Source organism: Vipera ursinii (genome assembly GCF_947247035.1).
Source record: "Vipera ursinii genome assembly, chromosome: 2".
Lineage (NCBI taxonomy): Eukaryota > Metazoa > Chordata > Lepidosauria > Squamata > Viperidae > Vipera > Vipera ursinii.
This window is the reverse complement of record NC_139513.1, coordinates 144,897,437-144,924,385: the sequence shown is the minus strand read 5'-3', so window position 1 is coordinate 144,924,385 and position 26,949 is coordinate 144,897,437. Positions and strand designations below refer to the sequence as shown.

Sequence of the window (26,949 nt, the reverse complement as noted above, 5' to 3'; positions counted from 1 at the left end):
TGGGCATGGCTAAAGTGCGTATGGCCTAGTGGGTGGGCGTGGCCAGCTCTACATCGTTCGCATCAAGGGTGCCTATGGGGGCCTGGGCAGGAGTGGGACAGATCTGAGGGTCTCTGGCAGGAGGAGGGTCTCTGGGCCAGGGCCAAAGCAGTGGGGGCCGTTCCCTCACTGTTTCCAGGATGGCTTCGCGGGCCGCATGAAACCAGTTTGCGGGCCGAATCCGGCCCCCGGGCCTTGTGTTTGACATGTCTGCTGTAGATAATAGTGTAACATGAAGCCATTCAAGGTAGTATATAAAGGGCAAGCTGCAGAGGCAATAAGATTTAAGTCAGCATGACTTCCTGCCAGCTCTGGATAGGAAGAGAATATAATAAAATGTGTGTGTGTGTGTGTGTGTGGTCTTAAGCATGAAGCTCTCTTGGGGACTCTGGGAAAGAGGCAGTCTCTCGGTTACATCTACCTCCTTTGTTGTCAAGTTCTGAAACAGAACACACACTAACTTTGTGCTCCTGGGATTATAAATGAGTGAGTCATTGCTTGAATATTGACTATCTTTTGACTGCCATTCTGGCCTGCTTCATTTTCCAAGAACTCAGCCTACTCTCCACCTTCACTTTCTCAAGAGACTGAATTGGAACTTGTACCATCGGAGGGTGCAGTGTTTTAGCAGCAACCGCAAGAGTTAACGCTGGGCTGAATCGCTGCCCTTGGCATCCTCCACCGGAGACCTGATTAGGAAGGGCTCTGTTTCTGCCCCTCGTGGACTTTGACAAGGAGCAGAACTTTTGCCTGCTGTGTGCAGCAGACGCTAAGCAAGCTAAAGGTTCTTAAACTGGGTAGGGACTTGCTATTGCTTTGACTGTGCAGTTTGCTCAGTTATCTCTATAAGCTTATCTTCAGAGAAGGTAAGTAGGAACAACGGGCGGGAGGTGAGTTGACGTTGCTCTGTGTCCAATGAGTCAGTTTTCTAATTGACTCATTATATTTATATTTTTCATTTTGCAAGACTGCAAGCCAAGGAGGAATTGGATGTGACAACCGGGTAAAACTGGGGGAAAAAACACCTGATCTGAAAAAAAAATCTTCTTAGTTTGCTCTGTAGGCAGGAGCTATCTGAGGAATCAAATGCTGATCTGTGCAAGATGAAAACAGAAATGGGAAATTGGAATCCCAAATTCAAACTTCAGAAGGAAAGGGAGAAAATAGTGATTGTTTAAGAGGAAAAACAGAATTTCTTCTTTAAAATACAATGTACTCTTTGTCTCTGCCACTGCATGTCTTTAACTGGACCTTATCTCTTTTGCCTTATACCTGGTTTACAGAATTTTGTCTCCTTCGGTTTGCTTGAGGAGAAGAGCTGTTAGCATTCCAATTTATAGCCTGATTAAAAGAAAACAGTGGATTATAAGAAAAATAGCAACATTCTTGAGCATTTTAAAGAGTAATCATTTTGTTATGTTCTCCATTAATGGATAGAGCTCAATCTGCCAATCATTTTTTCCTTTCTTCACCTCTATTTTGTTTGTGTTTTGGGTCCCAATCCTAAAATACAAAGAGATCTGTTTCTTGAATGCATTAATATATGAAGGTAGATTGACACTGTGACATCCCTGGAGTAGGCCAGGAATGGAGTGAAAACCATATATATACCTATTTCACCTAACCTCTACATTTTCTAGAATGTATTTATTAAATTTTACACCACCCATCTCGCCTGAGTGACTCTGGGCAGTTTACAAGGGGGGAAAAAAGCACGGTGATTGAGTGAAACATGGAGATATCAGTGACAGATACCAATCATGAATGGGCATCTATTCCTGCCAATAAAGAACTAGCAAATCAAAATACTTTCTATTTCATTGAAGGAAGGGAAGGAAAAAATTGTCTTAACGATGCTCTAAAGAGTGCAAAAAGAGCATATAATTAATTGTGGCAGCAGAGAAAAAAATGTACCTGACTGAAGAACAGGAGACGCTGCTTTGTTGTGAAGTAGCAAATGCTGACAGATTTAGAATGTACCTTTTTTCAGCCAAGCAAAAAGCCGTTTTTGCATCTTGCATCCATCTTTTGGGTATTACTACTCATCTTTGCTCTTATACTCTGATGGGAAATTATTACTTTATTCTTGTGCCAAGTGAAGTCAAGGCTAGCCCAATCTGGCAAAATAAGGAAATTGTCATAGGCAATAGAATTGGTGCATTAAATGATTGTTTATGTTATTTTTGTTGCATTTAAACTGTCAGGGATAGGGAAGAAATTCAGATGCCACAATAATTTGACTGGATTTGGAAGAACAATTCCTTAACATCTGTAGCCTTGTATGCATGTGTTAGTGTCAATGTCACCCTCTAACTAGCAGCTAGATTTTTGAACCGCATTGTATTGAATTGCACCTGGCAGGATTAAACCCAGACCAGGTTGACTGTTCACCCAGCATGCAAAATGCTATGCTTATATTAATAAAATATAATTTGTATAACATGCTATAGCACAAACAAGTACCCCAATGTGATATCCTGCTTCACAAAACTTGTTAAGAAGATGGCTGGGTTCTCACAACACGTTTCTCAACACTATATTCTAGCATTTTATATAAATACAGTTACTGACAAGCGTAGGCAAAAGGTTTGTGGTAATGTGCATTCAAGTAAAGTCATTAGCTTAAGATCAGGTGTGGTGATGATCATAAGACATATGACACATATTCTTGCAGAATTATCCTCATCCTAATGTGAATGGGAGACCCTAGAGTTGTGATCCATTCCAGGGTAAGAAAAATCATCCAAAGTCTGTACTGTTTGCAACTTGTGTAGATGTCAATTTAATCCTTTAATCTCCTCCTGAGCTTTACCAGAATGCAGCATAGAGCTGGACACATTAAGCAGGACCAAAGCCAGTTACAAAACTGCCGTTTTAAACCTTTTTAACAAGTTTAACCTGGAATTCTGGAGGAGAGAGTCTTGTCCTCTAGTATTCCCTTTGAGAGAAAATTGGATATCAGATTCTTAGGAACTGAATTAGACTTAATGAGTTGTGTGTAATAATTCTTCTAAGTGTAAGTGTCACAAATTAGATGACACTGATGGTAGAATGGTGCAGTTTGGGCCTTAAAATGGAGTCCCAAATTTAAACCAGGCAGAAACACATTTGATGTTTACAATTGAGGAGAACATCCCACTGGAGTTCTTAAGCAATTTCCCCCTATTTGAAATAAATACAAGAGTCCACACTTACTTGGGCACCAAATCAACAGATTGAACCCTCACTCCACATCATGGCACAGTGCTAATTTGGATCAGATTCATGCATTTCTTTTATTTATTTGCAACACAAAGGCTGTTGAGTGAGAACAAATTCATTTCAAGTTTCCTTCTTTGGAAGGCTGTCCAAAATTCAAATTGTGTCGATGATTCATTAACTGCTTTGGAGTACTCTGTTTCTCATTATTTCAATTAGCATAGATGCTTATTAAGAGAATGAATACGGTTGCTTAAATACCAGCAACTTGATCAATGTCCCTCAAGGGCATTATTCTGACCTGGACTGACAGGGATTTTAATTATGTTTTAAATTTTTTAACTCTAATTTTTAATTTATTTTAATTTTAATTTTAATTTATTGTACAGAGGCCTTTAATTTTAATTTTATCTTAACTTCTGTATTTATTGTATGTTATTGTTGTTAGCCGCCCTGAGTCCTTTGGGAGATAGGGCGGCATATAAGTCCCAATAATAAAATAAATAAATAAATAAATAATTCTCGCACCAGAAGCCTAGTGATTGATGCAGGCTCAGACAATCTCATGATCTCCATCTCTTTGGGACTGCAAATCCTTTAATGAGTGGCCACTTGTCCCAATGACACTTTTCCAAAAGACAATTGGACTTTTTTGGGGTTTTTCTTCGAAAATGTTTTGCTTCTCATCCAGAAAGCTTCTGCAGTGAAGAAGCTTCCTGCATGAGAAGTGAAAGGTTCCTAAATAAATAGAAAACCTCATATTGCTTCTCCCTGACAAAAAGAATGTGACGTATGTGGATTGAGTTAAATAAGTGCCATTTGAACTTTTGGAAGAGGACGAGGTGGGAATACTGGGGTCCCATTCTATTTTTGCCAATCCTTTCCCATCTCCGCAGGCCTTAAATCAACAATGTGGTGCTGCATTCTACTCATCAGTGTGGTTTGGGCTGTGGTCTGGTTCTTCCTTGACCAGCAGACTTTGAGCAACTTCAGAGACAAGTATGTTTTCATCACGGGTTGTGACACGGGTTTTGGGAACATGCTAGCCAAAAAACTTGACAAAAAGGGTTTCCAAGTGCTGGCAGGCTGCTTGACTCAGAAAGGAGCTGATAACTTGGACCGCACCAGCTCGTCAAACCTGCGCACCACACTGATTGATGTTACCAGCTCCGAAAGCATCTGCAAAGCAGTGGAATGGGTGAAAGGTGAAGTGGGTCGAAAAGGTGAGTTTCACCCCAGGAGGGATCAAAGGAAAGACAGGAGAATATGTGGAACCAGGAATAGAATTATAGCTGTTGGAACTCCTTCAGCTTTCCTACATAAATACTCAATACTCTATTCTTATAAGCCAGGGGTAGGCAACCTTGGCTCTTTTATGACTCGTGGACTTCAACTCCCAGAATTCCTGAGCCAGAACATGTAATATAGGTCATGTGTTTGTATTGGAATTTTGTTCTGAATATCCGAGATGGTCAGCAGGTGTTGGGGGCACCTCATTTTTTTTCATTGTCTTGGATGGATCACCGTATGGTTAAGGTTGAATTAGTGGCAATGAACTAATAGTCCAAGATTCCAAGGCAGCATGGAAAGGTTTCAGACTAATTGCACTAGTTATCCATTATCCACCATTAGGGTTAGTATATGGAATATAGAGCTTGCTAGATCCATCAGTATTGTTGCTCTTGACGATTTTGTTTCACCCCTTTTAAAGGTAGCTCTATACTACCTGACAGCCTGGGTTGGAGACCCAAGCGCCGCACGTTGGGGTGAACTCCCATCCTTGCCCCAGTGCCTGCCCATCTAGCAGTTCGAAAGCATGCAAATGTGAATAGATAAATAGGTACCACTTCGTTTGGAAGGTAACAGCATTCTGTGCCCCTCAGCGTAGTCATGCTGACCACATGACCACAGAATGGTCATGTCTTTGAACAACGTTGACTCACTCAGCTAAGAAGCAGCTGAGCACTACCCTGTAGAGTTGGACACAAATGGACAGGGGAAACCTTTATCTTTATACCACAGGTATGAAATGTGGGCTGAAGCACCAAGGCAGACTAAGAGTGCAGGTGAAGGAAGAGCTGACAAATCAGATAAATGGGCAGCAAAACAGCAGTGTTCTCCCTGAATGTATTGCATAGGCAACCTCATGGCCTATTGAGTTTTGTTTGTGAGGGAAGTACCTAGTGCTCTTCCACTTCTTCCTCCTCTCAGACCTCTGGAGGACTTATTACAGTACATTTTCTATAAGGGATTTATTTTTTTTGCCGATGAAGGCATTTTGAGCCCATCTGGATGTCATCTTTGGTATACAGTTAACAGTGTGGCATCTTTGTCACATTTTTGTATATAATAGATTGGTTTTATGATACAGGAAGACATGGATTGACTCCTTGAAATGGTACATGCCACTGCTTGTCTTCTGGATCCTTGTCCAGCTTAGCTTGCAACCAGTGGTGGGATTCAGCTGGTTCACACCACTTCAGCAGAACCGGAAGCTAATTTTTTGTTGCCCAGGTCCAGAACAGACTTCCAGAGGCGGCATCCACACAGAGGACCAGTTGTTCACATATTTGAATCCCACCACTGCTTATAACATAGCCTGGAGCTTGTTAGTGACACCTGGTTAACATCATGAATGCCTCTCTGAGGGAAAGCAGGATGCCTCCTTTATTTAAAAGAGGCAATTACCAGGCCATCTTTAAGAACCTTGCCCTGAATTTCTCAAAAATGGCAAATTAAAAAAGGCGCTAGCCTCCCATAGTTGTGTAACCTAAGAGAATGGTGACTTTTCAGGATGAGACAAACCAGATCCAATTAGACTCCGGGCAGGCTATGAGGTTGAGACTACTTTGATGGATCTGCTGGAAAAATCTGATTTTGTTGGGATTTCCAGTGAAGGTATGGTGAACTAAAGACAGCTTTATGAAAGCAGACCCCGTGACCACAACAGAAACGAAGAAGCTGGTGAATTCTCAGAATTGAAGTCCACATGTCTTTAAGTTGACTAGGTTGAGAAACATTGGCTTATAACAGGGGTAGCAAACCTTGGCTCTTTTATGACTCGTGGACTTCAACTCCCAGAATTCCTGAGCCAGCCATATTGAGTAGGGAGTTTCATTAACAGAACTCCCAGTCTATCTCTGATCCAACATCTAAGTTGCACACACATTGTTCAACTTGCATCCAATGATCCAGTGTGGGATGTGGGATCAGAGATGGGTCCAGGTCTCTCACAGGTATCTTGGTAAGGGAAAGATTATTTTTATGAATTGCATCCATCCACTTATCCTGGCTTGCCACAGAGTGCACAAACCAGAGAAACTGGGGTCACATGAGGCCATGATCAGTTGGCTTCCCTACAACTGAGGTTGTAGCATAAACACAAAAACACTGCACCATACAGTATTTGAAGAGGAAGCCCTTCACAGTTTGTTTGGTGAGCAGGAGGGTGATTTTTCTCATCTCTCTCTCTCTCTCTCCTCTATCCTCTATCTATCTATCTATCTATCTATCTATCTATCTATCTATCTATCTATCTATCTATCTATCTATCTATCTATCATCTAGGACTCTTTGGTCTGGTGAACAATGCAGGTTTAGGCAGCTCTATTGGCCCCACGGAATGGATGACCGTGGAAGACTACCGCAACGTCATGTCTGTTAACACCTTTGGAATGATCGAGGTATCGTTGGCCTTCCTGCCATTGCTCAAGCAAGCACGTGGCCGAGTAGTCAATGTTTCCAGCGTCCTGGGGCGGGTTTCAGCCAATGGTGGTGGCTACTGCGTGTCCAAATACACAGTGGAGGCCTTCTCCGACAGCCTCAGGTAGGTGGGCTGGATGTGCACTCATTCTTCAGGTCCACAGTAGCCTTCAGGAGTCACCCTAGTGCCTGCTCTTAATGTAACAATTATTGTTATTAAAACGGATGTCTTCTGCAACCCATGCGATAACCAGACTGGGCTGTTTTCCCCATTTTTCAAAGATTTCATGGTGCCCTTTGTTTCTTGAGAGGGAAAGTTATCGCTAAATAGACATGTTGATCATGCATAATCTGTGGCAACAACTAACTACCCCATTATCGGGGTCTCAAGGAATGTTCTTTACAGATAGGTATAAAGAATATGATTCAAATCTTTCACAATATATATATTTTTTCCCCAGGAGGGACATGTATCATTTCGGGGTAAAAGTCTCCATTGTAGAGCCAGGCTTTTTCAAAACAGCCATGACTAATCTTGAAACAATAGAGGTTGCCCTGCGGCACTACTGGGACCGAATGAGTCCTGAAGTCCAGCAGAGCTATGGTGAAGATTACTTTCGTAATTGTGAGTACTGAGGCATACTAGAATATGGTTGGAAGCAGGAGGGAAACTACTCCCATTTGAAGCCATGTTTTGTAAAATCTCTTCCAAAGAAATGCATCGTGGCGATAGGGTTTAACAAGAACTTTCGTTCCCATCCCCATACTTAAAACACTAAAACCTGCCGAAAAGTGACTGAAATCATTCTGGGGGGGGGAAAGAGTTTTTGGATAGGCCTTGCTTCCATTTTCATCCTTATTTTTGTGTTTTTTAAAAAAACTTATCAAAATTTGATATTTGGCTCCTAAATTTCAATAGCATAGCAACAGTAATGCACTGCTCCATAGTGTTTTACAACAGTCTCTAAGCAGTTTAGACTCAGCCTATTGCCCCCAACAATCTGAGTCCTCATTTTACCGACCTCGGGAGGATGGAAGGCAGAATCAACTTTTGGGTTATGAGAATCGAACTCCTGGCAGTCAGCAGAATTAACCTGCGATACTGCATTCTAACCACTGCATCAGCGTGGCTCTTCAGCATGTAGAGTACTAGACCACTGCATCTGCATGTGCAACTTCCTACCTGTCCTAACACCACCAAAAGAATTGTGCTGGTAGGTCTTGCATCCCAGCCAAGATTTGAGCAAAATTTTGCAGTTTGTTGGTTAAATACATAATGGAGAACACTTTTCCCAACCATGGTGCCCATCAGAAGAATTGAACTCCCATCATTTTATACTGTCAGGAGCATAAACACCTGTCTTTAACTAGTTGTCTGAAGACCATCTGATTGAAGGCTGTTAATTTAGGACTAGGAGAAGTCAAGTGTTAGCTTTATGGGACCAGCTAACCAAGAGTCAGTATCTTACATTAAGACAAAAGACATCCTGAAACAGTAACAGTAACCTCTTATCAGGCGAAAAGTTTAATTTCTATGATTTCCATCTCTCTCCAGACTTGAAAGTCCAGAGGTTCATCATGAACATCATCTGTGATTCTGACCTCAGCAAAGTGACAAACTGCATGGAGCACGCCCTTCAAGCTAAGCACCCTCGCTCTCGTTACAGTGCAGGATGGGATGCTAAGTTTCTGTGGCTGCCAATCTCTTATCTACCTTCCTTTCTGGTGGATATTTCCTTGTCTATCATCTTACCAAAGCCAGCTCAGCGGGTGCGCTGAAAGCTGCCTGCTTATGATCAAGCTTGAGGCTTAAATGTTGACAAATCATACTCCTGAAAATAATAATACCGTAAATAAAAGGGTTATTCAGAGAAAGCTGTTGTCTCACCAGATCTGGTTTCACAGGGTGGTATGGAAACATTTCCAGATTGTAAGTTTACTCCCTCTTATTATCCAGTTGCTGAGAAATCGTGAAGAACAGGGGTATTTGGATGCAGAAGGGAAATGTTGGGTAGATTAACTGAATAATCGGTGCCAACATAAAAGCACCTGACAAAAAGTGGGCACCATTTTTTTTCAAGCAAAATCTTTTTTAGTGAATCTCTGAAGTGCACACGACAATGCAGGAAAGGGCAATATTTAAATCTTAATTGCAGCCTTGGAGGAAAGGATTTAAGTAAACTCAGTTGTTCTGAATATCGAAACGCTTGTCTTAACTTCCATCACCAAATCACACCACCGTTGCAGAATTTCAGAGAGAGAACTTGAAGAGACTTTGGCAAAAGACAGGGGACTACTAACTGTTGTGGGAGGTTGTAGATTGCCCGTCAGTCCAACTTTCATGCATCCACACACTCTGTGGGGAATTTTAAAGCTACAAGTAGGAAGCTCTACTGATTTTTTTGTTGTAGAACTCCCTAATATCTAAGAGAGCGCAAAGACTCTACAGCCCATAATCTGAAAACCTTTGCTACCTTATCATATACACGCCCGTCTTCTATTTAGAGGTGGAATAGATATCAAAAGTTCACCTGTATGTTAGGTGAATATATGGAGAAATGGAGACCTAAATACATGGTTATGACAAGAGTTATCATGCTTTCCCAGTTTTAATCCTGATGGGATAATAGATGATGGAAATTCATTAGGATTCGGTATGGCGGCTTAGGTTACATTCAACCAACTGGATCTCTCCATTTTTCACTGAGCTCAAAGAATGACCTAACATTCTTTCTTTGACTCTGCTTCAGGCAAAAATAGTTCTTAAAAGTTAGAACTCTATTTTTTAGCTAGGCAGCTCTGTTAAGGAGTGTGTATATTAACTTGATTTTTCAAAAATGTCAGCAAACCTAGCACAATGTAATGATACTTAGCAGCAATTGTTAAGAATGGGCATCCAGGTACACAAAAATACTGAAAGCAGATTGCCTCCAATGATTGGAGATAGAGGTAAGAGGGAAAAGATAGAACTTGCAATTCTCCCCAACGGCAATTAAGAGGGCGATTTTGGCACCATGGGACGTTCCTTGTATAACCATATTAATTTGATAAACATAATCTATTACTTAATATTGAAGTTTAATATGACGTTAGCTTAATCGAGAAAGGGTAACTTTTACAGCCAACTGAGGCTGATGAATCTTCTTTCATGGCGCTAGTCTAGGAGCAGGGCTGCGACTGTCATGGCTTGTAAAAGCCCAGAAAGGAAGTGCTTTAATAATGACCAAGAACTAAAGTCCTGTGGAAAACCAAAGAGGGAGAAGAACAAAGGAATACAATTCACATTTCCCAATACAGGCACTCCTCGACTTACAACCACAATTGGGACCAGAATTTCCATTGCTAAGCAAGATGGTTGTTAATTTACTACCTTTTTTGCCATGGTTGTTAAGGAAATCACATGCTTGTTCAGCAAATCTGGCTTCCTCCATTAACCGCTTTCAGAAGTTGGCAGGGGAAGGTTGCAAATGGCGACCCCATGTCCCCATCATTAATACAATGCCGGTTGCCAAGCACCCAGATTTCAATCATGTCAACTAGGGATGCTATGATGGTATGAGGACTAGTTGTAAGTCACTTTTTAAATGGGCTCAGTGGGTTAGGACGCTGAGCTTGTCGATCAGAAGGTCGGCAGTTTGGCGGGTCGAATCCCGAGTGCCGCGTAATAGTGAGCGTGCCTGTTACTCATCCCAGCTTCTGCCAACCTAACAGTTCGAAAGCACGTAAAAATGCAAGTAGAAAAATAGAGACCACTATGGTGGGAAGGTAACCGCGTTCTGTGCGCCTTTGGCGTCTAGTCATGCCAGCCACATGACCACGGAGACGTCCTCGGACAAGCACTGGCTCTTCGGCTTTGAAACGGAGATGAGCACCGGCCCCTAGAGTCGGAAACGACTAGCACGCATGTGCAGGGGAACCTTTACCTTTACCTATAACCTCTAGTAACAGACACAAAGCAAATGGCTGTAAGTCAGGGACTACCTGTAAAGGGTAAAAATACATATATCCACATCGAGAACTCTCTTGATCCAAACACATTGAACAACTCCATGTTAAATAAGGTCCCCTACATTTCTGGAGCAGTTCAGGAGTTGTTTATAACTCAATATATTATTCCAATATTACATAAAGAAGCCATGTCCTACCAACCGTCCTCTATTTTTTAAGAGACAAGAGGGTGAGGAAAAGCTAAAAAATGGTCAATGAAGAAAAGGCACTATACAAATAAGTCACAACACATGGGTGAAACAATATCTTTTATTTTCCAAATAGTAAATTACTGACTAAAAATATTAGCCCTGATAAATTTTCCTTATTATGATCTATATAGAATGAAGAGTCTACCTTTCCAAAGGAAAAGAGAAATAGCTGAACACATAAGACAGTCTACTTGAAAGGACTCAAAAGGTAGAATAACGTCTTTAAATATACTTGCTCACATCTATTAAGGGCACTAGGAACATATCACCAGATGCCCACTAGGTGGCACACAAGTCTCAAGTGAAAGATAATGCAAGGTCTACAAGTGACAGTGAGGTGCAAGGAATGGATTTAAATCTGCCCATTACTGGGAGAGAAAGAAGAGAGATAAGGCAACATGTGAATCCTTTGAGGGCAGCATATATTTTCCTAACAGGCAACAGAAGAAGAGGCATGCACCCAACCCTGTCCCATTGGCACATGATGGTCAACTGTATCCCCAGAGAAGTGGAGATGAAAGTATTCCAGAGCGTTGTGATTGGGCCTCGTAACAGCCAAGATGCACAGGAACAGAAACGATTACATGACCTCGTAGCCACTGCGGATTCCTTTCATGAGACAACAGGCAAAAATGATGCCCAGGAGCTGGGAAAAAAACGAGAGAAAATTATTTAGTCCTGATGTTTTCTTCAGAAATAGTAAGACTGTAGGAGCGGTGGGGGTGCATTGGTTGGAATGCAAGACTGAAGGCAAACTCTGCCCACAGCCATATATCTATATAATCCCCTTTGCGGAAGTCTGCTTTTGTGAAATTCACTTTCTCAAGAACACAAACCAGAACAAGGCTATTAGCTTTTTCCAGCAAAACACAGATGCAGGTAGGCATGTTCAGATGAGAACCCGTTCCCACAAACAACAGCTTTTGTACCTCAAAGAAGGCAATGCCCAACGCAACTGCAGCCACAATCACAATGTGTCTCTTCAACCATTCTTCTATTTTTGTCACACAACCCTGCAAGGAAAGAAAACAATATTTGGAGGACTCTCTCAAAAGACTCAAGCTGGAGCAGAAAGTAGCTTCATGGGCAAAATTTTGGGGGGGGGGGGCGGTCTGGGGAAACTAGGATTAAGCTCCTACATGAACTAGAGATCACTAGATGATTTTGGATTAGGCCAAGGATGCCTAACCGTGGCCACTTTAAGACTTGCAGACTTCAATTACCAGAATTCCTCAGCCAGCATTGTCAGCCAGAATGCTGGCTGGGGAATTCTGGGAGGTGAAGTCCACAAGTCTTAAAAAGGCCAAGGTTGGACACTCCTGGACTAGCCATATTCTCTAAACCTAGCCTACTTCACAGAGTTGCAGCAGGGAGGCTACTAGGGCAGATTTCCACTTGCTCTGCCTTTCATCAAGAGCTCAAAGCGGAATGAATAAACAAATGCGCCACCCCAACACTCTTGTCATACAAACCTCTTCAAAAGTATTGTCCTTGGTGGGATTTTGGGTACAGTCTGTGGCATTCTTGCAGCAGGAGGCGGGTACATGTCTAGGCTTGAATTTTGTGACATTAAACCAGTCAGTATAACTGTTGACTCCACAGCAGGAATACTAGAGTTGGGGAATGAGAAAAGAGAAGAGGAAAAAAGAGGCGAATATTTTAATATTTTGAGTTTTCTAAGTTTTCAATATCTGACTTGCATCTGATTTAAGAGGAAGCTTTTTTTAAAAAATAAACCCGTTGTTGTGCCTCATCTAATGCTGGACAGGGCTCCAGGAGCCCCAGTATACATCCAGGCCGGCCAGCCACCCATCAGCTTCATTCTCACACATACAGAACTGGAATGGTTACAGCTCAGCCTTTTCCTCTCCCTTTTTAACAGAAAACAATCACATCTATGGTAAATCTTCTTTGACGCATATTTCAACTATTCTGCTCCCGCCACTTTGAGCCTGCATCTCTCCTATGCCTTTCGTCTTCCTCTTCCAGAAGAGGAGGAAGCCTCATCCGCCTTTCCCCCAGTTGTCCCGTTTCAACTGAAAATGCAGGTTCTCCACCGCTCTTAAACTGCAAGGTATCAGCGGCAGGTGGATTCGCTCAATTGTGTGTAGGAAAAGCAATGCAACAAATATCACACAGACTGTAACTATGGACGTTTTGGAAAGTGAAGGACTGTCGAAGGCAATACTAAAAATCAGGAAAGGGGAATCTGCAAAGATATTAGGAAACCTTTTTCCCCCCCTCCTTAAATCTACTATTTATAACACCATCACCAGCCCTTGAGTCAGCCCTTGAGTCTAGAAGCAGACCCGTTATGGTAGACTCACTTTCTTCTGCAAGTCATCCAAAGCTGTATTATTGCTGTAGTTATTCATTTCTTCCTGGAGTTCATTGTTAATCACTGTTCGGACCTGGGAAAGAAAACAAAGGAAGAGAGGTAATAAGATTCAAAATCTTTCCATAGGATCTCATATAAAGAATGAATCAACCTCAACGTGGATTCTCTAAAGATGGACATCATAATCTAGGGCCTAACCTTTACTCCAGCCTTTGCCTGTGCTGGCTGGGGAATGATTGGAACCGTGGTCCAATACCGTTGTTTTCCACCCTAGAAAATTTCATTATTTAAGGGTAGGAGCAGTGGTGGGATTCAGCCGGTTTGCACCACTTCGGCAGAACCGGTAGCTAATTTCTTGTTGCCCAGGCCCAGAACGGACTTCCGGAATCAGCATCCACACAGAGAACCGTTTGTTCGCCTATTTGAATCCCACCACTGGGTAGGTTACACTAGCATCATTCGTGAAGGTCTCTGTTACCTTGTCCTTAAAGATGTATCCTGCAATGGCAGCTGCAATCTCCACCAGGAAGATTAGAGTCAACAGCACAGCAAACTAAAGAGGGGAAAAAAATATCTGTAAACACTCTGGAGGAACAAATGGATTCCAACGGTTGTGTCTCCCTTTATTTGGGATTTTGGGATTAACGAGACAAAAATGAGTTTGGCTCACCTAACCCACCTCCAGATAAAGTTGTCTCTACTCAAGAAAAAGAAAAAAAAACTATCCCCAAACTAGAAAATATTTCGGCAAACAAGTTTTCAATTCTGGTTCTCTATTATGGCCATAAGCTAGGCTTCTTCTGCATCAGGATGTTTGGTGGGGAGTTTATAAGTTGCTTTTTACTATTATTATTTCTTTAGTTATTCTATGTATATGACCACCCACTCACTCATATCTATAAGGCACCAATTGAATAGGGCTGCACCACCAAATAAAGCCACTAGGGCCATCTTGATTCAGAGGCTTCCATGTTCATCTAGGACAGGGGTAGGCAACCTTGGCTCTTTTATGACTCGTGGACTTCAACTCCCAGAATTCTCAGGAATTCTGGGAGTTATTTATTTATTTATTTATTTATTTATTTATTTATTTATTTATTTATTTATTTTATTTAATTTCTATACCGCCCTTCTCCCTAAGGGACTCAGGGCGGTTCACAGGGCATATATAAATAAGTATACAAAAATTAAAAGAAAAGTTGAAGTCCACGAGTCATAAAAGAGCCAAGGTTGCCTACCCCTGATCTAGGAAAAACAAATTTCTTAGCCTCCCAATGACCCTCTGCCCCATAACTTTATACTTCTCTCCAGTGTTTGCCAAAGCACTTCAGTTTATGGCAACAATTTTAGCGTGATTAGACCCACCACACAAAAACAAGTTTTTAAAGACAAACATGTAAACTCTACATCTCTTGTGGGCCCTTCTAATATTCATCACCAATCTATAGCTTGCCAAGACCTTAGATTTATCCAGAAACACCCACGCACAGTCTACAAGACTTTGGCCAATGGGGACCTTTTGCCACTATGATTTTAAAACAGGTTAAAGGCAATTTCTGTTGGGAATCAAGAGGCATTTCTCCACAGAATAACACATCATGCTCTATGTATTTCCATGAAGCAACCAGGAACCTAAATTATGCAAAAGATATACACAGCTGTTGACATGACTTCGCACAGAAGTTTTAGCAAAGGAAGGTTTTTAAATGATTTTAAAATACAGTTTTTGACCCAACATGTTCATTTCTAACAGAAAGGCCAAAATAAATCTCCTGAATGGATTTCACAAGTACTGTTAAGCCCTGAATATTTCTGTTCTCATTACGATTTCTCCAACTCTCTAAAGTGCAAAGATTAATGACTGACAAAGTACTGATATAGCCCTTCAAAGTTTTAAATATCTAAAACCGTAGTTTTAATGTTTTAATTTTACTTCTTTTATAACTAGTAAGCCTGCCTGGAGTCACCTTGTAGGGGGATGGATGGCATAAAAATTAAATAAATAAAAATGTGCTTTCTAAATTATTTTTAAAAGGCTCTGGATTAGATTGGAATATTCTTTTGTGAATCCTCTTCTCAACAGCAAAAGTATTACTATAATATGGTCTGTGGCCATGCCCACCATGTTATCTGATTCACTTCATTATTGAACATGTTTTTTAAAATGAAATGGGAAGCTGGCATGCTAAAAAGTAAAATGCTAACGTCCATCTTTTTTAAAAAAAATCCAATTAAAGCTTCTGGACCCCACAAGCATCCTTAAAAAATAACATGCTCTTAACATCACCCAGGTATGTTCACCAATTCAAGGAACCAGGAATAGCAGTTGCCAGATGACATACGTTTCAGCCCCAGGGGTCTGTGGCAAAGAATTGTCAGGTGGCACATTCCTAAGTAACACTTCCGCAATGAGACACAGATAAATCTGCAAAGTGACTGCATAACAGTGTCTGTTTGATTTCTCACGTTTCCCATTTCCCAAGCTCCAAAAAATAACACTACGGTTCCAATTCTTTCTCAGAAGCTGGAATAAGGTCATCAGCAATTTCATAGACCTCCCCCCCCCCGGTTTCTTCTCCATCACCCCCTCACCGTGGTGACCATGCAGTAGTTCTCCTTCGCTGCCCCACAGCAACCAAAAAAGGAGATGAAGAACACTATGACGCCCACGGACAGGATGACAATGGGAGCAGCAGAAGCTGATGGTGGGCCAGTCATCACCAGGGTGTTTTTGAGCTCGATTTGTACGAAAATCCCCAGGGCAATCAGAGCAATTCCGCAGAGCTGTGGAGAAGGAAAACAAAGCATCAGCATTGGGATGATGAGAAGGAGGGAAACAGCCATGTAGAGAAGGTGGTGCCTTCTCTTCAATGGACGTGTTCCAGAGGAGGCTAGATAGGCATGTGTTGATGTTTTAATTACATGACCGCACCAAGCAGAAGGCTGGACTTAAATAGGCTTTTCCAACTCTCAGATTCTGTCATAATCTTAGAAGGGCTGCATCTAGGAAGGAAAATAGGCTAAAGACACCAGGTGGGGGAAGACTTTTAAGCCACCAGTTTGTCTCCTCCTAAAACCCTCTTGCTCTTGAATTTTAATGGCACGGGGGTCAGAAATTGGCGGCATGCTTTCCTATTTCTTTGAGTCACGAAATAAGCAAACTAAAATAATTACTATTTTACCTGTAGTCAACCTCTCTGGTATCCACAAGGCACTAGGTCCTACCTGGTTTTATTCTGCTGTTTCTAGATGTTTAAAATTTAAGCAAAACAGTTGAATGGGAAGCTATGGTGCCGCAAAGCTTTAATTTCAAGGAAGCTTCGGGTTTTTTTCTCGCTCTATCTTTTTAAGAAAGGAAACAAAAACCAGCAGCTAAATTCAGGAAAACAGAAAACCACATCTCAATGTGTGGGTGATGCTGCTCTGCGCGTTATCACCACATCCTCCGGGGGCCTTGTTTATGTGTTAATTTAGATCCCACCTTTCTTTCCGGAATCCAAGGTTCAATATGCACGTTCCCTCCTCTATTTTTCTTATAAAAAAACAATCTGCTAAGTTGGCTTGAGGGGCAGCAATTGCCCCAAAGTTACTCAATGAACTTTCAGGGCTGACTGTGGTTGGAACCTGAAACATCCCTGCCCAACAACTCAAACATCACACCAACTAGCTCTTATTCAGGGCAACTCCCCAACCACGTTCCTCTCTTCTGATATAAATGAATCCTTATCAACTTTGGTCCAAACGTTGTCCTCCCCTCAAGCAAGAGAGTTAATGTGAGAAGTTCCCCTATTTTATATATCCCAATGCTAACTCCAACTAACCCAGCTTCAACCTCACCCTCAAAATGGTGGCATAGGCAAATGGATATATTTGGAATGCTTGATGTTTTGTCCTCCCATGAAAGCATTCCATCTCTTATTATATGTATAGGGCCAACTTTGGATAATTTGCTAAGTCATTCTCTACTTGTTGCCTTCAGTTAAGCTGAGTGAAACTCCCATCACCCCAGTGGGCTGGATCATGCAGGGAATGAGGGGGACTTTGAAGTCCAATTCTTAAGCAGTGTAGCCATCTAGAAAGAGGGCATTAGCTATTTTTGCCATATATTGTTTGTGTCAATAGCATAGCTTGAGCAATCAGATATCCTCTAGATTTGTTTGCTTACAATATCAACCAGTAGTTAGAAATTGTGTGTATTGCCGTCCAGAACACAGTAACCAGGGTATCAGTTTGTTTATTCTGAACAGCATCACAAAGGGAAATTGACTCATTCATTTATTTAATTTCAGCACCAACCAACTCCAGAGTGACTCTTAAGAGATTTTAAGTGACAGTAAAGTAATAATTTCCTGAACTCTATGGACCACATCAGAACAAGCTTCTTAAAAATGAAATGGGGCCAGTAGATAAAAATAATAGGACAGTATCCTTCAAAACTGTGACAAAATAAAGAAAGCAAGACTTGTATATTTTTTTTGCTATCAAATCATCCATACAATTATATTTGAATTAAAGTACTTAAAATTGCTTGCTTTAATCATTAATTACTTATAACTTCAGTCTTTAGAACACATATATCATGCTATTTTCCAGCATAATCAATCTTCTTATAACTTTTTAAAGCTCATCTTGTTATACTGTGTTGTTAGCTGCGAAGTCGTGTCCGACCCATCGCGACCCCATGGACAAGGCTCCTCCAGGCCTTCCTGTCCTCTACCATCTTATGGAGTCTGTTATACTGTATGCTGCTGTAAAAGAAGGTATCCTATCCCCTTACATTACCTCCTCTTCCAAGATTAGCAGGTCTGATCAAAAAGCTCCATCTTAATTCTGCAAGAAAACATGGACGTAATCTGTTTACATTATTCTCCACTTCTTCAGTTTTTCTGTATTCTACATTTCATAAACCAACCAAGTTCGGTTTATGAAACTACCACATGCTAATAATATCAATCAACTACTAATTAATCCACTAAATACAATCCAAATGAACAATTCACCACAGATCCAGCCATGGGCAACTAAGTGCCGAAGAATTCCTCTCTAAATTAGTCTTAACTGGGTTTCCAAAACCTTCTGCACTTTCATTCAAATATTAACTAAGTCCAACTTTTTTAAGCTCAGCCACTGCCAAATGAGATGAGGTCGCTTCCTGCACTTATAATGATGAACCACCATGGACACGTCAGTGGGAGAAGTTTGGGCCAGGATCACAAACTTATTTTAGCCAGTCTAGTGTGTTGTATGGATCTCAGGGAAATACTTTCAAAACCATGCCCTCTTTTCACCATTTCAGTGAAAATCAAACACATTTTATATACATAATATTTAATTCTCAATATTTATTTTTTCTCCCTCACTTAAATGAAAGGTCTTTCGATTCCCTTTCCCCGGCAAATCTATTCGTTTTGCAATAGCCTGTTTTTATGTGGCTCATGAAATCAAATATGGAAATACACTGTCTCTTGGTTTCCTTTTCTTTTTAAAAAATGCTTATTTAATCCTACCAAGGATCTGGTTGCACACGCCACAAATTTGGAACTCACGATGCATATGGAAACTTTCTCTACGAAGATGACTAAGATGGGGGGAAATTTGCATTTTGCACTTGAGAGTCGACTCTGTTTGGGTTGGATTAAATCAGATATGTCAAACTTGCGACGTCACATGATTTCGCGCGATGTATCAGGGTGGGCATGGCTTCTGCATGACACATCCGGCCTGTGGGCTGGCAGTTTTGACACCCCTGGATTAAATCATGTTAAAATCTGCTTGCTTTTTTTGTTACAGATATACAGGCAGAAAATAGTTGTGTTCAAAACAAACCATGGTCCCAGACTATAAAACAGCAGGTTGTATATTAGAAAACACTTTGGCACATGTGCTTAATAGAATCAAATTACTAACTGGTCTCTGAAGAAAGGATAGCAAGGACAAAGAGACTAAAAGCTTCAGAACAGGAACTGCAGTATTTTTAAAAAACAAGCAAAAGATTTTATTTTTATTTTTTTTAAAAGGAGAGCCCTTCTTATAGCATTAAGGCTAATCTTAATAAATAAGTTCTGGATTTCCAAAACACAGAAGGTCTTCTCTCCAACCTTTGCCACACATTTCCCAAATAATTAGAACTTCCTGGATTTAGTGTTTATCTTTTACCCTATCACAGCAGGATGGACCCACCCAAAGCAAAGAGACTCAGCCTATATCCTGATAGCACACTTAGCTATTTTCCATGATAACCCAAGCGTGAAAGGCAGACACAGTGGAATTATTTCTACTGTAACAAGAATATTTTTATTTGTATCCTGTATTTATTATTTTAACCAATCGCTCATGGAGGCAAGCATCCAGCATGCCTTCCTCCCATTTTCTCTACAACTATCATGCAAGATGAGTTGGGCTGAAAAAGAGTGACCGACCCAAAACCAAGGCAAGGCAAGACTGGAACTCACCAGCTCCTGCTTTCTAGCCTGGTGCCTTCACCACTAAACATAGGCAACCAGAAGCAGAAATTCCTCTTGGCCCAACTCCAGGGTACATGAAACTCCCCAGGTCTGATGTGGATGGAAGAGGAACCAGAAAGAGTGCTCATGGAGTGCACATTATGCCTTTGATTTACGGCTGTCACAATAGACCAGGGGTGTCAAACTCAATTTCATTGAGGGCTGCATCAGCACTGCGGTTGCCCTCGGGGCCGGGTGGGTATGGCCAGGGTGGGTGTGGCCTACTGGGTGGGCGTGGCTAGAGTGCATATGGCCTACTGGGTGGGCGTGGCCAGCTCTACATCATTCGCATCAAGGGTGCCTATGGGGGCCTGGGCAGGAGTGGGACAGATCTGAGGGTCTCTGGCAGGAAGAGGGTCTCTGGGCCAGGGCCAAGGTAGTGGGGGCCGTTCCCTCACTGTTTCCAGAATGGCTTCGTGGGCCACATGAAACCACTTCACGGGCCGCATCCGGCCCCCGGGCCTTGTGTTTGACATGTCTGCAATAGACCGACCCACACTCGTTATGATTCACCAGTCTCAACATATTCAGGGCACATATTTTACACATACACATGTATAGATGAAGGAGAATAACTGTAGCTCAGGGTTGAAATGAGGGTTCCCTGGTGCTCTATGAGCTTGCTTGTTTTCCTGCAGACGTTTCATGACCCCAACTAGGTAACACCATCAGTGACATCAGAATATAAACCGACAGCAAACAGCACTTCTTACTAGCACTGATGATGTAACTGTCTAGCAGTTACTCAGAGTCACTTGAAAAGCCCATAGGTCGCAAACCTGACAGTAACCTAGTTAGGGTCATGAAACGACTGCAAGAAAACAAGCAAGCTCAGAGAGCACCAAGGGACCACCCACACACACACTATAGAGGACTCCTTGAAAGAACAAGCAAAAAACCCCAGCAATGGAACACAGCGAATCGGAGCCACAATTAATTTGCCTCGCAGAAGTGGTTTCAATTCTTGTGATTATAAAGCAATCCCTTAAGGGTCAAGAGGAAAGATGTTTGCTTTCCAGCATCAGGAATGGGGTTTGATACTACAATCTGAGGATGTAAAATAACTGCATTTCAAATGAAAAAAAAAAAACCTAAATGCAAAATATCATCTCTGCTGCTCCTTGTTCCTTGTCACTGAATAAATAGAACAGTATTAACTTCTCTGTTAGGGATACTGCTTTGATCAACAGGGTACTTTAGGATTAATGTTTCTATAACAAAAGAGTTAAGAAAAGATTTTAAACCTCCCCCCCCCGTCCTCAAATTGTTTCTAAAATAAAATGACAGACTCATGACAATGATATAGATTTCCTGATTAAACTAGCACATTCACATGGTAAGCCTTCTTCCTTAACAGTTTTCTCATAAATTTTTCGTTCAGAATACCGAGAAACATTCTTTTGAATATTTGTCTAACCTGACCTTATGCATACCTTAGGTAAAGGGTGTCAAACTTGCAAAGTCACGTGATGTATCGTGACTTTTCTTTGATGTATCGTGACTTTTCTTCCATTGCCGGCAATGGGGTGGGCACAGTTTCGCCATGATGCATCCAGGCTGCGGGCCGGCATTTTGACACCCCTGCATTAGGTTTTCCCTTATATCAGGGGATTTATCTCTTATACGAAGGATCTCCAAACTTGGCAACTTTAAGAACTTGGGAACCGGCTGGCTGGGGAATTCCGGAAGTTGAAGTTCACAAGTCTTAATGTTGCCAGGTCTGGAGTTCCCTGCCTTCTACTATCAGGCTTCTTTCAGACAGCCATCAATCCTATTCTTTTATTACCTGCTACTAGTTGTTTTCCATAGTCCTATGAAAAAATACATTAATCACTAGTTCAAACAGTTCAACACAAGTGGCACAGAAGAAGAAAAGAAAAGAAAAGAAAAAAGAAAAGAAAAGCAAAGAAATCCACACCACTTACTGTTTCTACATTTGCTTTTCCCCTTTACACTCAGATTATTCTATTGTGAAGGGGCAATGATGTCTGGACAAGCATAAACAGACTATCTTAAAATAACAGTGCCTATCAAAGTCTATTTTTTGTTTCTGCATTACAGCCAGGCAACATCTGGCTGCTGCGTACATTAGAAGAAATAATTCCACCAACTTCACTGTTTGGCCAAATAAAAGTTGGCTTACCATTCTAGAGAACAAAAATCAACTACGAAGCTTTTCCAAAGTAGAAAAAGGATAACTTGGCACTTTCATGATTTGATTCCTGAACCACCCCAGATATGCAGCTAAACCTGTTCTGAGATAGATGCCAATTCTTGTGACTTTGGTCCAAACAGAATTAAAGAGAGGCAGTCATAATTTATTTTCTCGTTAAGCATAAGGCCACCAAATGTTACGCTGACAAATGACTTTCCAGATCATACAGTTTCCCTTATGTAAATGGGGCCTAACAACAGGAAATAAACTAGTACACTATCTAAATTGCAAAGCCTACACAAAGCCTAAGACACAGGTTCTTACGCACGAAATGCGGTCTTTTTTAAAAAAAATCTCTGGAAGGTAAAATTCCAGTAACTATCAACTGCTCCTCTATAAAACTCAAAACAGTGGAAACCTAGCACATATTCGGGCAGGGGTGCGCAAAAAGGGTTCTCCCACAATTATTTAGTATCTTGATAATTTTCCAAGAGAAAAATTGTGTTATGCATTTCTTAAAAAACAGGCAAATAGATATTTGAATCCAAGAACGAATGCCATTTTGCCACCAAAGTATATTTGTATATATGTATTTTCACTGTTCAAATACAATGAAAAACATGTACATAAAATCAGACTATCAAGATGCATCTCATTACTGAAATGTAGATACTGATACGTATATATGGGACATAATACTACTACAAAATATTTCGGAGTCTAGAAGAAGTCTAGACAGACGACTTTTTTTTTTTTAAAAAAAGCAAGATTTCACATTTAACTCCCTTTTCTGTTCCATACCATAAGAATGCTCTTCACCCAGTTGTACTTATCATTTTGATTGCATTACGAGAGAGAAAGAGAACAAACATATGGCTAATTCACCCTTTGCGGTTAGCAAAATAAACACTATACAGTACTAAGAAAGGTCAAGTTCCTATCATCTATTTCGTCCAATAAAAAACTCCTGTTTCTCCAAAGGGAAATTCCAAGTTTTACAAGGGTATTGGGGAGCGGTAAAGAGCACTGAATAACTTGCTTATATATTTAGCTCTTGCAATTTAACTACTTTAATCCAACTGCATCGACGTAAAGAACTCCCAAGTGCTTCTGGGAAAAACCAGCATCCTTTTTTAAATACAAAACCCCAACTGATCACAGGGTTCCATCCGTTGCTCCCACCTGCCCCTCACAAAGCCCACACCAAACTTTGTGTGCATGCATTTTTTTCATACGACTCCACCAGTTCACCCACAAATTAGTATTACTCCATAGCTGTATCTATGTGTTAAAGGGTACTGAATTTAAAAAAAACTATTTTTTGCAGAATTTCCTTCATAAAAAAGAAAAAAAAATATACAAAATATAAAAATATATAGAAACAAAAAAATGGAAACTGAGGTATTTAGACCCAAGTGAGAAATCTATTCAGGTCTTGTATGGGCACACTCATGTACCTGTCAGCAATTCCCTTAAAAAACTGCTCCTTTTTTGGAGCTCATATGACAGTCACTGAGACCCCCAGAAAATCCTGGATGTGTTCGAGTTAAGGAGCTAGTAAAGATACAACCCACAGGGCAATTATAGGGCAAATCCATTTCCTGTGAACAAATGTCCAATTTTACACTTGCAGCAAAATGGATAGTCAGTTTTTAAAACCGTCTGGTCTGTACCGCCCAGAATTTGTCACAGTAGGTATTGAAAAGGGATGTAGAAAGTTCAATTTATTTCTGTGGTTGAGCAATGTAGCAAGTCATGTTATTTCTGCAGAATTAGGATATGTAATCCAGATCAGTGAAAGTGCTTTGAAAGTCTCGCTACATTCCACAGGACCTTGTTCGCCTTGCCAACACTAGAAACTGGCCCTGTGCTGCAAGCAGATCAGCAGGCTTTGTTGCCATACAGAGAATACCGCAATGGCTGCTATGGTAAAAGCAGCAATTTCGGCCACATCAGTCACTGAAAGGATAATATGCAGCTTCTAGTCTAACAGGAAACCACCAGATTCTGGAACCCTGGTGTTCGGCAATTTCATTGGCCAAACTGATACCGAAGTCTCAAAATGTTCAGCTATTTGTGGGCTGAACTTTCTACTTCAGCAGTTCTTCATGTTTTTTATGGAGAGCTATTTGTGCATTGGCTGGCTTTATACTAGGTCAGTAGTTTGCCATATGAACCCATTCCTATATGGAGAGACAGAGAAGCACCTTCTAGCATATTAATTATATTCACCCACTGTAATAATAGCAATAATATGGTTTGTTTGGTTTGGCTTAACAGGCCATGTAAATCCAATTGTTTTGGTTTAAGCCCATTTTACAGAAGTTGAGTGAACTGTGGCTTACTCAACATGATGATTGAGCAAACCATGACGTAGTAATGCTGTACAAAGCCAACCATTTTCTTACAACAGTGGTTTCCAACCTTTTCACTGAAATCTTTGGAGGATTACCGCATAAGTCTAGGTGAGCAATGCAAATCCTATGGGCAACACAGCACAACCAGCCCTTTTTCAGATATTCTCCCAGGGATTTCAAAATTAATCTATAGAAATACAGTTGAAATCTCATGAGATTTTGATACTCTTCTCCAAAATCTCACAACAATTCAATCAGGAACACCAATACCTTGTGAGATTTGGTGATCTTTTACAAGATTTCAGCTATTTAAGGAATACCGTTAAAGTGAAGTTTAAATTTCCATTGGTAAATTAATTTATGCTATTTGTGAATTGTTAGGTGCCATGGAATTATACTCTAATCCAGTTTTATTTTTGTTTTCGATCCAGGATTTTACATTTGGGGCTTTTGTATTGAAAAGGATACTGTTCTTGGAAAGGAATTAGTATTACAAATTAGTATTAGTATTTCTTCCAAACCTAGCAGTCTAGTTATCAGGAAAATTGCTGATTTAATAGGTTTTAGATATACAAATATAAATGCCTCAGATGTTGACTTCTGTAGAAATATAGTGCAAACCCAAACACTGACCAGGTCAGCAGGATAAAATTGTAAATATGGAGTTCTTCTACTAATGTTTTTAAAACCTGTTAAAAGACAACAAAATGTCTGGCCAAGCCTTCAGGAACAAGCAAATGGAGCTTAAACTAGCACCCCGATTGCTATATATACATAATGCTTCTCCGGGGATAGTACAAACAGAAGTCAAACATATTCCACCTAAACATGCCCCAGAAATCTTGGCTGGGGAAGGGGCCCAGCGAGGATATCCATAATAATAAGTAATCTTCACCCTTTAAGACCAGAATCAGCCCCCTTATTAACTTACCCAGAATATAAAGTTGAAGAAAAACACCAGGTATTTAATACACTTCATCCCACCGTCCACTCCCATCTTGCGTTTTTTGTTTCTGTAAGGAAAAGGAGGAGAGGGGAGGGAAGGAGAGGAAATCATTACAGGGTCAAGGATAAGAAACAGTCGATTAATAAAATGGAGGTTGTTGGTTAAAAAAATAAAAGGAAACAGGAAACTTGGGAAAGTTTACCGTAGTAGACAAAGCAATCAAGAAACAGAGACCCGCAATTCCAGGAATCGTGATCAGCTTTATTGAAGGAAGGGGGGAAAAAACCCTGGCCGAAATCCTTTGCTTAGGTAGTAACTCGACACTATCTGGCTACTCGAGGGGAAAACGGCGAGCGGACTAAAAACAGGACGCGCGCTCCAGTCCAGAAGTTCCAAATCCGGGACAACACCCAAACTTCCCGTTCTCCCGCCCCACTTTGCTCCCTTACGTAAATCCCCCGCGCTACACCTCGCAGCGCCGACTCCCTGCCCGCAGGCCGGTCCTTTCTCTCACCCTCTGGAAATTTTTGGAGGTTTTTTTTTTAGGGGGGAGGGCGAAGAGAGGAGGAAAAAGAGCCCCTCCACCCTCCCCGAGCAGCGTGGCAAAGAGCGCCCTGCCTCGCCGAGCTAAAAACTCCGTCCGCTACTTAAGGCGTCGGGTCCACACAACCCCCCCCTCCCCGCTCTTCCGTCTCTTGCCTAAGCAGCGGCAGATTTCACAACCGAGAGCCTTGGGGAAGGGGCGGGGGAGGGGAGGGAGGGAGCGGGCCGGAGGAAGGGAGGAGGGCGGGGGGGTGCAGAGCGGAGAAAAAAAAAGCCCCCAAGTCCAAGGCAACTAGCGGACCGCTTGACTGCATTTCCACCCACCCCCTCCCTCCCTCCTCCTCCTCCTCGCCCGCTTTTTACTTTCCAAGCCGGCCATTCGTTAACAACCCCCTCCCCCCCGGTTGTCCTTTGGCTTACCTTTCTCCTCTTTAAGTAAGTGGGGGGGGCGGGGGAAGAAGAAGCCCTCGCCGACAGGCTACGTCTCGGTAGTAAAAAGCAAAAAGCGTCGCCTTCCCCGCGTCTTACACACTCCCTTCTCCTCCGCCCCGCGTGCGCTTTCTGCCTCGGCTCGGCTCCGTCCCCTCCCCTCCCCTCCCTTCCCCTTCCCCGCCCGCTGGTGGTCATGTGAAGGGGAGGAAGGAAGAAAAAAAAAAAAAGCGGCCGGGGAGGCGCAACCTCAGCCGAGGCTCCGCCAGCTAAGTCAACAGGACGCGTGAAGGGGGAGATAGCAGGAGCAGCTGACTCAATCCGCGTCAGGGGAGCGCCGACTTTCTCCGGCCTTTCCTCCCTTCCCTCCTCGCTCCCTCCGCCCGTTTAAGTCCGGAGGAACCGCCTCGGGACGGGACTGGCGGGGAAGTGGCGGGGAAGCCGGGGGCGGCTCCGTGCGTGCGCTCCCTCTCGGATCTGACCTAGCGAGCTGTCAACTCGCGGGTTGGAAAGGCGGCGAGGGAGATAAAACAAACAGGG

At 41.8% G+C, this 26,949-nt stretch overlaps 3 protein-coding genes across 4 annotated transcripts in view; 2 read left to right on the top strand and 1 right to left on the bottom strand.

Moving 5' to 3' along the window:
* Positions 1 to 4,254, top strand: part of BLOC1S1 (biogenesis of lysosomal organelles complex 1 subunit 1) — a 26,221-nt gene extending 21,967 nt beyond the window's left edge. Inside the window, exon 5 of the transcript XR_014491264.1 lies at positions 4,134 to 4,254. The gene's annotated coding sequence lies outside the window, so the exon portion shown is untranslated. The remainder of the gene's footprint in view (positions 1 to 4,133) is intronic.
* Positions 494 to 8,806, top strand: RDH5 (retinol dehydrogenase 5). Its single transcript, XM_083353037.1, has 5 exons — positions 494 to 905; positions 4,134 to 4,460; positions 6,805 to 7,063; positions 7,401 to 7,564; positions 8,495 to 8,806. The coding sequence occupies exons 2-5, from the start codon at positions 4,148 to 4,150 to the stop codon at positions 8,716 to 8,718; spliced, it is 960 nt and encodes a 319-aa protein (XP_083209163.1). The 5' UTR covers positions 494 to 905; positions 4,134 to 4,147; the 3' UTR covers positions 8,719 to 8,806.
* Positions 8,807 to 11,178: 2,372 nt separating this feature from the next.
* On the bottom strand, positions 11,179 to 26,582 carry CD63 (CD63 molecule). 2 transcript variants are annotated; one of them, XM_083354156.1, is made up of 8 exons: positions 26,401 to 26,582; positions 25,423 to 25,504; positions 16,069 to 16,260; positions 13,955 to 14,029; positions 13,466 to 13,549; positions 12,611 to 12,748; positions 12,068 to 12,151; positions 11,179 to 11,784 (listed from the first exon to the last, which is right to left on the bottom strand). In XM_083354156.1, exons 2-8 carry the CDS (start codon positions 25,486 to 25,488, stop codon positions 11,719 to 11,721), a joined length of 705 nt encoding a protein of 234 aa, XP_083210282.1. In that variant the 5' UTR covers positions 25,489 to 25,504; positions 26,401 to 26,582; the 3' UTR covers positions 11,179 to 11,718. The 2 variants fall into 2 exon arrangements, with proteins under 2 accessions (XP_083210282.1, XP_083210283.1); XM_083354157.1 differs by lacking the exon at positions 26,401 to 26,582 and adding an exon at positions 25,640 to 25,974.
* Positions 26,583 to 26,949: the final 367 nt, after the last annotated feature.

Excerpts from the sequence above, each read along its gene's own strand:
- RDH5 (XM_083353037.1), top strand. The coding sequence starts at position 4,148 with ATGTGGTGCTGCATTCTACTCATCAGTGTGGTTTGGGCTGTGGTCTGG. Across the intron at positions 7,064-7,400 it reads GCCTTCTCCGACAGCCTCAG|GAGGGACATGTATCATTTCG; the intron begins GTAGGTGGGCTG and ends TTTTTTCCCCAG. Across the intron at positions 7,565-8,494 it reads TGAAGATTACTTTCGTAATT|ACTTGAAAGTCCAGAGGTTC; the intron begins GTGAGTACTGAG and ends ATCTCTCTCCAG.
- CD63 (XM_083354156.1), bottom strand. The coding sequence starts at position 25,488 with ATGGGAGTGGACGGTGGGATGAAGTGTATTAAATACCTGGTGTTTTTC. Across the intron at positions 12,152-12,610 it reads AGGACAATACTTTTGAAGAG|GGTTGTGTGACAAAAATAGA; the intron begins GTTTGTATGACA and ends CTTTCCTTGCAG. Across the intron at positions 11,785-12,067 it reads TGGGCATTGCCTTCTTTGAG|CTCCTGGGCATCATTTTTGC; the intron begins GTACAAAAGCTG and ends TTTTTTTCCCAG.